This window comes from Cyprinodon variegatus, unplaced genomic scaffold (genome assembly GCF_000732505.1).
Source record: "Cyprinodon variegatus isolate N-32 unplaced genomic scaffold, C_variegatus-1.0 Scaffold23, whole genome shotgun sequence".
Taxonomy (NCBI): Eukaryota; Metazoa; Chordata; class Actinopteri; order Cyprinodontiformes; family Cyprinodontidae; genus Cyprinodon; species Cyprinodon variegatus.
In genome coordinates this window covers 1,588,227-1,600,740 of record NW_015150476.1, presented here as the reverse complement: position 1 = coordinate 1,600,740, position 12,514 = coordinate 1,588,227, and the positions used below count along the sequence as shown (strand labels likewise).

The 12,514-nt window shown below is 32.7% G+C and overlaps 1 protein-coding gene across 6 annotated transcripts in view; it reads left to right on the top strand.

Moving 5' to 3' along the window:
• The window catches only part of znf618 (zinc finger protein 618), a 53,366-nt gene that overhangs the window by 24,643 nt on the left and 16,209 nt on the right, over positions 1 to 12,514 (top strand). For 5 of the 6 annotated variants that reach the window (XM_015392292.1, XM_015392307.1, XM_015392280.1 and 2 more), the window contains exons 5-10: positions 5,221 to 5,310; positions 6,329 to 6,409; positions 8,591 to 8,680; positions 9,257 to 9,361; positions 9,479 to 9,499; positions 11,309 to 11,386. In XM_015392292.1, coding sequence (XP_015247778.1) covers positions 5,221 to 5,310; positions 6,329 to 6,409; positions 8,591 to 8,680; positions 9,257 to 9,361; positions 9,479 to 9,499; positions 11,309 to 11,386 — 465 coding nt within the window. The remainder of the gene's footprint in view (positions 1 to 5,220; positions 5,311 to 6,328; positions 6,410 to 8,590; positions 8,681 to 9,256; positions 9,362 to 9,478; positions 9,500 to 11,308; positions 11,387 to 12,514) is intronic. The other variant, XM_015392286.1, reaches the window with a different exon arrangement.

The window sequence follows — 12,514 nt, the reverse complement described above, 5'->3', positions numbered from 1 at the left end:
CAGTGTAGACTTTCTATAGTGTAGGAAAAGATAAAAGTGTAATGGAGGCAGAACATTTTGGTAGCTTATGAGAAGTACAAGCTGAATACCGCCACTTAATTTGTGACTAATAATTTTTAGGCCACTGAGACTGGATGGAGAAAATTTTTCGCCCACCCTCTCCACTTAAAAAATAAAAATAAAAATGCACAAGCCTGTACCCCCTACCGAGAGGTAACGTCTACTAAACGCATGCAAGAGCGTGCACAAGTCCATTTCTCCTCTTGCATGCTCTGTTTTAAAGTTGCTAGGTTGCATCGCTCATACATGCTTACTTTCTAAAAGATTAGCAATTTTTGCAACCTACTCTACCTACCCTCGCACACACTGACAAGAAAACAGATTGAAATATGAACAAAAAGGGAACTTTTAAACATGTTCTTAATATTTTCATATTTCTTATGCAGGAATGCCCTAAAATTGAGTTTTGGTGGACAGATAAATACCGAGACAGATAAATACCTGCCTGCCGTGAATTACCTCACCTGTCAAATGAGCATGCATCGCCCTAAACTCTCGCACATTGATGAGAAAACAGATTGAAATATGTATGAAAAAGGCAACTTTTAAACATATTCCTAATGTTTTGTCAGAAATAATATAGAATGGTGTTGATAGAAGAAGCGGGAAATGCCATCCACTGAGCAGAGAATATATTCATCGGACACTGTAGCATATCGACTAAAATGTGTCTCCATACAAGTTAATATCATATTCATTTGAATTTGTTGTCCACCAAAAATCTAAATTTTAGAGCATCCATGCATAAGAAATATGAAATCATTAAGAATATGTTTAATAGTTGTCTTTTCGTTTATATTTCAATCCATTGTGTCATCAGTGGATGAGAGGGGAGGTAATTTTCTCAGCATAGGATTAGGTGAAAATGGTGACCAGCACGTAGGATGGCCTTACGTAAACATATCATCAGAATGATTCACAATTAGGAAGACCACTTGTTTTGATGATCCACCCAGACAAAGAACATCCTCCACTATAGATTTAATTAAATTCTTAGGAGTATAGAGCAGGCTGTAAAGCACTTTTGGTTGTGTTGCTTCCTAATACTTTAACCCTTAAGAAGAAGACCTTATATTACCTTTACAGGGATATTTGTAAAGAATAACGCAAATCTGTGAGCAGACTCAGGGTTTATCTATGCAACCTGCCTCGTCTCAAATCAGAATCAAAACACAGAAGCTTGCCGAGTGTTGAAAACTGCTGATGGCAGAAAACTTGTATTTTAAAAACTGTTGACAAAGCAGAGACAATTCTTTCTGAACTCAATTCAGCCAGTGGTAATCAAAAACAAACTGTTGGTTGAGCCTGATTACCCATTGAAATAAATAAATTAAGAAGTTAATTATCATGTCATTCTCAGCTGTAAACTTCATTATGACTGGCATAAGGCTTCATAGACTTTAAAAGCTAATGATAGCTTGAACCATTGACTGCAGCTGTTAACTGTCTGCTCCAGCATGTCTGTAAATTACTATCATTTCATAAAATGAACAGATAGGAATAGAAATTGGCATCAGCTGCAAATATTTTCACCAGTTCAGTAAAAGTAAAAATGTAATACACACTTTTAAAACTATTTTTTATGTGCTTCAGGTCAAGTTCAAATAGTTTCTTATGACTGTAAAGGCTAAAATATTTAAACAGAGTATACCATTAAGATAACATTTTAGATGTTTCCAGGTTAATTTGTAAACACAAAAAGTATTTTTTCTCTTTGTAAAAGTAAATACACCTTTTGAAAAGAAGCTCAGTAAAGAAATATTGCTCAGTTTTTTATATTAAATATTATACTGTCCCCCAACCGATGACCTTAAAGGGAAATTCCTAATAATACAAGAGCCAAAATCACTTTTCTCAACCCAAGATGCTGCTGTAATGGCTCTCTATCATTGACCAAGTTTGTTCTTCTTCTTTTGGTATATCAAAAATGTTTTTTTTTTTACAAACTGAAACAAAAAAATTAAAAAAACAGATTTTTTTTTGTTTAGCCACAGCAAGTTATCAGTTAAATCTTTAAGATATTTGATTACATCACTAACCTTCACCTCTAGGCCAGGACCATGTGGCTTAAAAATGTAACCTCTGACTTTCTTCTAACCAAATCTGATTAATCGATTTTTGTTTTTCCTCTCTTGGGTTTCATAATAAAAAAGACAAATGGCATCCATTACTTTCAAAAACTAGCTTTGATTTCAATTATGCCCTCTATGAGGTGACTTTAATTTAAAGGGCAAAAATAATTTCACAAAAAAAAAAGAAAAGGTTTGAAACCTGCTTTTCAGAATAAACAAAGGTTTCAGAATAAACAATGATAATAAAACACACAAAATTTTTACAGGTTGTGATGTTACACAGTGAGACAGTTTATCAGTTATAAGTACATATCTAAAAATAAAAGCAATGAACTGATGATCCAAGGAGTGGTTGGTGAAAAACGTCATTATTTTTCCAAAAATGAATATAATAATCAGAAACAAAAATTAAATTAATTTATTTATTGCCCAGCCCTATCAACCAATTCATAAAACATGTCACTCCGATTTCAGGGACAGTGACCTCTTAAATTCATCTGTATTTTAATAATGAAACACTAATAGAAAATGTATTTATTTAATAAGTCCTTGTGTTATGTTCTGTTTATCTTTGCTGATACTTGTTTTTCTTAACTATCTTCATCTTATTCATATTTGATCAATTAAATCTTTATTTTGAACAATAACCTAGGCTTAAAGCTTTTTGAAAACAAGAAATTCTCTTATTCTCTGTATTTTATATTAGGTTGTGTGTTTCAGAGAGAGCCGTATGAGCAGGCTGCAGTTCAGCAAGGATAATATTTTTGGATTTGGCAAAATGGAATAAAAAAAAAAAAAAAAACATAAATTATTCAGGAGGAAAAGGCTTCCAAGCAAGAGAACTGAAATTTTTACAAATTGAATTGTTTGTTTGTGGTATTTGCATTACAAAATACCACAATGGTTCTTACAATGGCATTTGCATTCCTGTCAGTTGTGGCGTGCATTGTTTATTCTGCTGTTTACCGGAGGGACCGAAACAAATTGTCAGCTACAAACTCCACTTGATCGAATTAGCTGCCGTTTCTGGTGATGATGTATTGATTGTGTGTGTGAGTGGGTAGAGAACAAAGGGAGACGCCAATGTATCATGTCTGTACATTAGTGGCTGGGGTTGCTGATTGTCAACACTACAGAGATTTCTGTATTTTTTTTTCATGCTTGAAAATGACAAAATAAAGTAGGATGCTAAATAAACCCCTTTGGGTTTACATGTAAGATTAGGTTAAGTTAGATTACATTTTTCTATAAAGCTGTGTTGTTACTTTTGCTTTACAGAGACAACAAGGAGAACCCCATCCAGAGGGATCATGCTTTCATAACCAATTATCTTTGCTGTTTACCCTGTAATTGATTTACTATGAATTTGTCCGCACCTGTGCCTGGGGCTGTCTTATTTGAGCTTTAATTAGGCCGAATAAAGCCGAGAAATCATCAAATTTGTGGAAAATGCCCAAGCTTTATTCATGCTATTGGGTAGGGTGATATTAAAACCTTGGGGCGTTAGTTGAGAGCTCTAACATTAATTTGAGCTGTTTTTGTGCAGCTCAAAATTTATTGTGTGGAAAAGAATTATTTTAATTTAACTATGTTAACAATCTGTTCACCCTTTGTGTCATTTTTTCTCCAGATATTCACTCTGGTAATGAAATACTTAAACTCAATTTTGAAAACCTGTTTTTCTTTTTTATATATATATATTTTTTCAAAGATAAATAATAAGGTGTTTTTTATGATTAGATTTTTTTTTACTGTCTGCTGAGGTATGTATATTTTTAATTATATATATTTGACTTAACCAGTCGGCCAAACATCAATTTTCCTTTTATTGGACATAATCAGATACTAGAAGGTTAAAAAGTAAAAAAAAACTAAAACTTTTTTTTCAGTCCATAAAAAGCTCTCGAATTTTTCAAATTCCCTTAACTTAAATATTTTAAAATGAGATAAATTAATGACATACTTTCATAATTTCTTAATTTTCTCTTTGATATAAAACTGCTGTCTCTATCAGGGTATTTTTTAAATACTTTTTAAAAACAAATGTGGAATTGAGTAAGATCTGTGAATACATTTCAAACAAAATTTTATATGTTAGTCAGGACGATTTTAACAGTACAAGAATAACTGAAATAGATTTTGAGTCTGTTGCCTAGTTGTTAAGTTACATAAGTCTTGGTGGACCTGTTTCCAAGGGAAACATTAGTCTGATATTTAATTATCAAGAGAAGAATAAACCTCTGCCTGTTGAAGAGATGTAGTTAAACAGATTTTATCTTAATGTTGCTCTGAGTTTTTCTATTTGAATCTGCCTGCTTTGGGTTGGCAGTTCAAATCACAGCTGTTTGTACTTCTCTTATTCAAGTGTTTTAATTTTACCTTATAGACCATTTATTAACTTATATATGTTTCTTCAAATACAGTTTTGCTTTTTCATCTATTTCAACCTTCTTTTTTTTTTTAGAAACTCATCAGGATTTTATGACACCTAAAATTCTATGAGATCTGATGATTTTGTGGGACTAAAATACAATATGTTACATTTGTCTGGTTCTCACTTTCATATAAAGCGATTTATAGCTAATATATGCAGGAAAAATGCATGTCATGGAGATTTTTCTTTTAACTTTGTTTTTTTGGGGGGTTGGGAAATGTTTATTGATTCATCTCAATGGGTTCCATTTGATCATTCTCTGTCTGTATTATTTAATTTACACTCTGTGATACATGCATTTTTCTCCACTAGAAGGCTAAAAGCAGAGCATAAATCATTTCTTATGGTTCCAAGACTGATTTGTGAACTACTTGTGAGGAGAGATCAAAAGTGCTTTACTGAATGCCGCCCTGTGGTCAGGTTCTTTTTAGACGGGTTGCACCTTCATTGCATAAGGCTCTATTTAACATTCCTGTTTTCTTATATTTAAAATGCAGGAAACATATCCGTTGCTGTCAGCTGGTGATTATTGACCCATTATACATTCTTTGTTGCTTTTCATCTCTCAAATGTAAATAGTAGAGCAACTGAAATCTTTTATCGTTTCATTTTAAGTGAATAAAACAAAAACTGTTTATCTTTGTTCATTTGCAGGTAGCTTCCGTTACTCTTGTGACATCTGTGGCAAGAAGTATAAATACTACAGCTGTTTCCAGGAGCATCGTGATTTGCATGCAGTGGATGGTAACATAAAAGATATATACATTTTTTTTGTATTTTAAATAATGATTTTGACCTTAAAAACAGTAGGATGTTTCTAGTGTCTCTCTGCTCGTGGTTTATTTGTGATATTGGAAACTCTGTCTTGGCATTTTGCCAAAAACCTGATTAAATATTTTCCCCACATGTTTGTTTTAAAGTTTATTGCGGAAGTGAAAAATTAAGTCTGTATTTTATGGAGTAGCCACTGAAAAAGAAAACCAGCCATTTGAAATGTAATTTAAAACATGCAGTTTGAAATCTAAAAGCATTTTCTAATTGCACATTTTAAGTTGAACTAATAAATTGCATTTATTAATTCATTATTGAACACTGGAATTTAAAAATGTTTTTTCAAATCCTATGTCTAAATGGAAATTTAAAAACCAAATATGAATAAATCTGATTAGGAATATCTTCCCTAATCACACATTTAAAAAAGTTATTCCATTTTATTTTTCCACTTGCATTTTCAAATCCCATTTGAAATTGCATTTTCATTTTGCTTTACCCACTTAATTTAACATTTCCATAACCCTTCTGGTCCTCGAGGACACAGAAAACACAGTTAAACCAATCACAGCTAGTCTTCTGTGTAGAGTTATGATTCAACTGTCAACAGTCTTACCAATGAGAAAGCTGCTTACATCTGAAGATGTAAACGTTAGATTTTAAAATGCATGATCTAAATGTTACATTTGAAATGGCTGGTTTTCTTTTTTCAGTGACTCTCTAGGTCTTCTTTATTATTTGTCTTTTATTAGACAATGTATTGTATATCGTATTGTATATACAACAGTATAATTATTGTTGCATTCTGTAATTTAATTAATAGCATCAACAATCTGAAACCTGAAACAAGAGACTCACCAGGGAAGCATTTTATAAAAAGGAAATAATAGTTACTAAGTAATTGTGTTCTACAAAATTGAGTTTAAAAGATAAATCGGATAAAAAAAAAAAAGGTGTCTGTTAAGATGACTTATATTCCTGTCTCTCTCAGATCCATATGAACAGGTGGTACTACCTGTTGATGGCCTTAAAGAGGAGGAGCCAGTTGAGCCCTATCAGAAAATTGGACCAAGTAAGACTGAATTGTGTTTGAATTTAGGCTGTTGTGATTTTCAAAATATATGTATTTTTTTTTCCTGATTTTCTGCCAAACACAGCAAAGAGTCCTAACCACTTTCGAAAACAATCATAGACCTCAGTAATGTAGGTTTTTTCATCACCTCTCTGCCATAATTGTCAAAAAAGTTGCAATTTCTTGTAATACATCACTGAGTGAAATACATTTGTATGTGACTTTCACTTTTTTAATTAAATACTTGAACTATTGAAATCATAATACATTTTCAATGTGATTGTAAAAAGGAAGGGCCGTTTTGACATTCATTAGAAGTGCTGTCCTCTCTTTTGTTCCATTTGTAGATCTCTAAAATAAGATTCTTCCCGGTCAAAACTATATTCCTGCTAGTCAGAACTGTACATATAGATATCATAAATTACATTTTTGCCAGCAAAAATTACATTTCAGGATGCAAAAAATGTAACTGTACTAGTAAGAATACATTTTAAGTTACCTTAAAATCATAAAAAATTTTTATTGGCCATTTTGACATGTATTAGCTTGACTGAATATATATTTATGATGTGTCAAATGCAATGCAGATGACGTCATACACACTCCGCTTGGTTTAAAAAATATATAAATATAAAAAATATAACTGCGGATGTCTTGGGGACAGTAATTCGCCTACATGTTATGAATGCTGGCGTACCATAAGAATACATTATGAACAGTTTAGTTTGTGCCTTCAACTCATTGCTTATAGGAAGACGTTACTTGGATATAACCTAACTGAATATATTCAGAACAGCTCCAAATGACACAAAACTCATATGGGTGAGTAAAACATAATGTAATAACGTAAAATCAAGGGCCCAATGTAAAAAAAACCAACAAAAAAAACCGGCGTTCCCCTTTAAGTGGGATAACCTAAGCTTGAAAATGTGTACACATGAAAACCCCCAAGGGTCAGAGACTCTCCCACCGCCGTCTCCTAAAATCCTTTGTGAAGCACTGATATCCATAATGTTATATTCATTTTTGATATCTGAAATTGTCATTATGACTAGCAGTAACTCTGTTGTGGAGTTCTGAAATTAGAAATAATTCTCATCAGAATTAATTTTTAGAAAAGAAGAATGTTTATTTTATATAGGAAGAATGTTACTTTAGATATCTGAAAGTAGCCCAATACACATGAATCAGAAACGTGAACATTTTTATTTGAAAGAATTCTGAATTGATTGATCAGTCAATAATTTTTTTTTTTTTTGATTAATAATCCGATTGCAACAGGTTCTTATAAGAACCTTTATTAAATTAAACCAGGTGAAACTAGAACTTTTCCACTTCAAGAGTTCCGTATGGAGGATATTGACAGAAGAAAACAGTTGTTGTTTTTTAATCTTAAATGCAAAATGTGAACATATATATATATATTTTTTTACAATTTTGGTATAATTGCTGTTCAAAGGGGGTTTCTCTGTCAGCTAAAGACATGTTTCAGAGTTTCTATACTCCAGTTAACGATTAATCAATTACTAAATTATTTGACTATTATTTCAATAATCAATTAGCCACAGTTATTCTGATTGTTTCAGCCCTAGAGGATATGTTCATTAAATTAGATGCACCTGTATGATGTCAGACACTGTTATGACCTGTGAAGAAGTGGCCAGATCACAACATGACCATGTACCATCCTCATCAGAACTCTAGCAATTGCGCTGTTTATAATCTTTTATAATGATAAAGTTGAACTTAGATAAACAAAATTACAATAAGTTGTCCTCCTAATTTAGACCATTAGAAGGACTCTCAAGATGAAATAAACAGATCTAAATGTGTTTTCAAAGGCGCTCCAGTGGAGGGTTTGGCTGGTTGGGATAAACAGATGATGAATGAAAGGCAGTTAATTTATAACATAATGTCAGATTTTTTATCTACTTCGGTAACCGATCCTTAGTTGTTCGCCTTATGTTACCTGCACACTCAGATATACATATTTCTTCATAAAGAAAACAGCTGCTTACAGCACTGTTGGTAAAACACTGCTAAACACAAAAGTCAGTTAGGCAAACAATATCACAAAGCTTCTTATTTATCATTAGTTTTACCTCTTCTTTTCCACCTCTAAATCAAATAACTGTTTCATAATCCATCATGGTAAATAATTGTGTGTATTTGCATCTCCAGAAACTGGGAGCTATGTTTGCGAGTTCTGTGGAAAGCAATACAAATACTTCAACCCGTACCAGGAACACGTTGCTCTTCATACACCATTGGGTGAGTCTTTTAAATTGTAGCTGTCCAAAAATCTTCTAATAAATAAAATTGTCTTCTTTGTTGTACAGATCAAATACACAAAAAGACAATGTTGACATGCTCAGTTACAATTAAAAACTGGTTTTGACTTATCAAATGAATATAATCCTTCAATATAAATCAGTTTCAGGCCTCAAATTGAATTTGTGAAGGAATCTTTATAAAAAATGTTTAATATAGATAGACAGTACAAGTAACAAACATTGTTTATTTAATGATTCTCAAAATGTTTCCCCCTCTACTTCTCTTTTAAGATCCTCTGCAACAAAAGTCAGTGTACTTAAACATCTTATGGTTTGGGCTATTTGTACTTGTTAGCAATACAGTTGATGGATTACTTGTTTATCTTGCAGTTGCAAATAATTTATACCAAAATAGTTCTGAGTACCAGTGAAGTTAGTTTAAATGCTACAGTTGGACTTGTCAGAGCCAGAATGTAATTGATTCTTGTATTGCAATGGTATGACTTTGCTAAAAAATAATCTATGACAGGAGTAATATCATATATCCTAAAGTTTTACTTTATATGACCCTCAGATTCTTTTGTTAAAGGCTCATTCGATTTGAAGACCTCACGGGCGCAGGAATGTGGAACTCTAGACATGAGTAAATTTACCCACAGCCAAGCTAGTAAAATAAAAAGTAAGTCTGGCTTTATTTTCCATACATTTTGTTTATTATCATGTGAATTTACATGTTGTGCTGTTTGTGGACGGTGACTGAAATCTGTGCGTTATCTTTTTCCTTTGTGAAATATAGGTCTGAGCAAAGCTTTGAGCAGTAAGTTTTGTTTTGTTTGTTTATCTAATGTCACACGTGAAATATTAACGGAATGCCAGTACGCAGAGAAAATCATTATAACTTTATTATCTTTGTAAAGCATATTTTGACTTTCAAAAAATATAACTGTCATGTTGTTTTGATAAGTCAAGTTGTGGCATCAAGCGATATAAAAATCATTGAATCCTTCATACCTGGGGAACATAAATTTCCACTTGATTATTTTTCTCAGTTTATGATGTATAAAAAAGCATGTAACGGGGCCACTCTCGATATATTTCATATTATAAATAAAACGTAAATAAATTTTACTTTATTGATCTCAAATGGAGAAATGAACTCTCCGCATTTAACCCTTCCCCTTTGGGGAGCAGTGGGCTGTCCCTGTGCAGAGCCCGGGGGAGCAATCAGTGGTTATGGGTCTTGCTCAGAGACCCAGAGTAGCAGTCTGTGGGAGTGGGTTTCAAACTCACAACTTTAGGATTCCATGCCCTACGCCCTAACCACGAGGCCACCACTCCCCTAAATTAGTGATATGTGATTTCTTTAGGTCTAATCAGTGCTTGTCTTCCAACTCAAAAGAAGTATGAATATAGAGGAAGAAATTAAATAAAAACAAAGCAAAAATTTAGAAATGCATGAAAAAAGAAAGTAAATCCTGCTTTAAGTACAAGCATTAAAACACTCATTCTCATCAAAGTTTTTTAAAAAGGTATTAAAGGAAGAAGAAACCTACATTGTAAGCATATTGAAATATAAAGTGGTGCTGTGATTTATATATAGTTTTATTAGCATTCACAAGAGAGAAGTTTAATTTCGCTTTTTGTTTTGTTATTTATATGCCAACATGTTGTGCTGCCCAGTTTTGCAGGAACAGTAAAGAAAGTTGTAAATATACATAATTGTAAAGGGTGAACTAGTCTTCCCTGTTAAGTTAAACTCTGATTTAATAAAATAAATAAAGTGGATGGCTTTTAAAACAAATTGTCAGGCTATTCTTACAAAAATAGGTTATGATTTTAATGTATTTATTATTTAAAATGTGCTTTTCCTCTGACAGAATATAGATGAGCCATGAGAAGATACTGAGGGAGTTTTTAGCTGAGCTTTTTGTGGAATTTGAATTGACTTGCACCATTTAAAACTGGCAGAAACGTGATGCAATTGCTATTGGCATGTTCCTAATTGTAACATATTTTACTGGGGTTATAAACAACCTTAGCTGAATAAAATAGCCCACTGTGCTCTTGTAAAATGTATTTATTAAATAACTGGACATACATAAACAGGCAGTTAAGGTATTTTGTTTAATTTTAATATTGCATTATACTTGTAAACAGAATGTATAAAAAGGCTGTAGCATAAAAGATAGTTGAATAAAAAAATCAGCACTCATCTTTTTTTTTCAATTAGCAAAAACTGACAATTTCTCAAATGGTGCAATTTTTTTTAGCCTTTCCCGTCGTCCCACACCATCCCCCACCTCCACAACCCATCGTTCTGCTAAGAAGCACTCAGCCTATTTAAAGCACGGCACACACTCGCATTGTAGAAGTGGGTCAAAAAGATGAAACGAATAGGCAGAATTAAAGCCATATTTAAATGTAATATGACCATTTAAATCCTTATTCAGGGCTGTCAGAATGATTTATTTTAATGCCGTAGATTAAAATTGAATGTACACTGCATGCCATTAATTTTGCATCAACCTAATGGTTGTGTATATTTGAGTTTTTCCTTTTTATTTTTTCTGTTGAGAAACTCACATATTGTTTCTGCTTTTTCTTTTATTTTGTTTTTTCCTTACAGACAGCCCATTTAGGCGGAAATTAGAGAGTGCGATTCAGACGAGCTTGGTTGATACAAACAGTTCGCAGAACTCAAGTGGTAAGCACTCAGTCTGTTGTTTAACGCAATTATTACTGTTTGTAGAATTGTATTATTTCTAATGAAAGTGGAAGAGGTATTTTATGTTCTACTTAACAGATATTTCTTGCTGTCTGCTTCACATGCTCTCAGGATGTATTGTTTTGCTACTCATTGCTGGACAGAAAATTGGAATAGAGGCGGTGTATATAGGTTTAAGTGACCTACCCTGCATCATTTGATACTATATAACACTCAGCTCTGAGTGGTGAAAATATTATTATTCTTCTCCACACTTATCATAAAACTAGAGACCATTTTGAAATTACATTTTCTTTAATAAACAGCTACTTTACAGTGTCCCACATTTTCAACAAGATATTAGTGCACCCTTCTTGTGGTTAAAAAAAAAAGCTGCTGGAGAGCAGTGTATGATAAAACAGAACAATGCATGTGCAAAACATTTCAAGTCTGCATTCATTTTAAAATAGTACAAAGACAGCATCCAGTCTTAAGTCTGAGAAATGTTATTTTTAAATGTTTACTGTTTTTAAAATAGATGCTAACCACATGTTTAAAAATAACTTGGACCAGGGTGTGTTTCACCACTCTGTTGCATCGTTACCTATTTTAACAACACCCTTGGTTAGTGCTTTGGGCTCAGGAAAACTGCTCAGTTTTATTGTTTATATAATACTTTTCCTTGATATGGGGATTTTAAGTCAATGATAGTTGCAACTCTTCTCATGTTTTCCACTTAAACCTCTATTCAGTGGGGGAAAGTTCGAGCTAGAGTTGTACTGGTTTAGAGAAACTGTTTTAGTGAGAAGTTAACATAGATTTATCATTGATATTAATACCACATGGATTCTGGTCTAATTGAACTATATAAAGATAGATTTCATCTTTTTTTCCAGTGTGCAAAAAAACAAGGTAATGATGCTCGTTTAAATTTCTATTAGAATTTTTTCTTATCCACACAGAGAAAAAATAAAGGCACCAAATAAATACCTGCACCTCCTCTAATATTTGGTCAAATATTATTCTGCACTCACTGACCACATGCTATTCCTAGCCACCAACCAGCATTTGGGCTCAGATAACGAAATCTTTGACTACTTTTTTTTTGGCGGAATTGGTGGAGCTAAT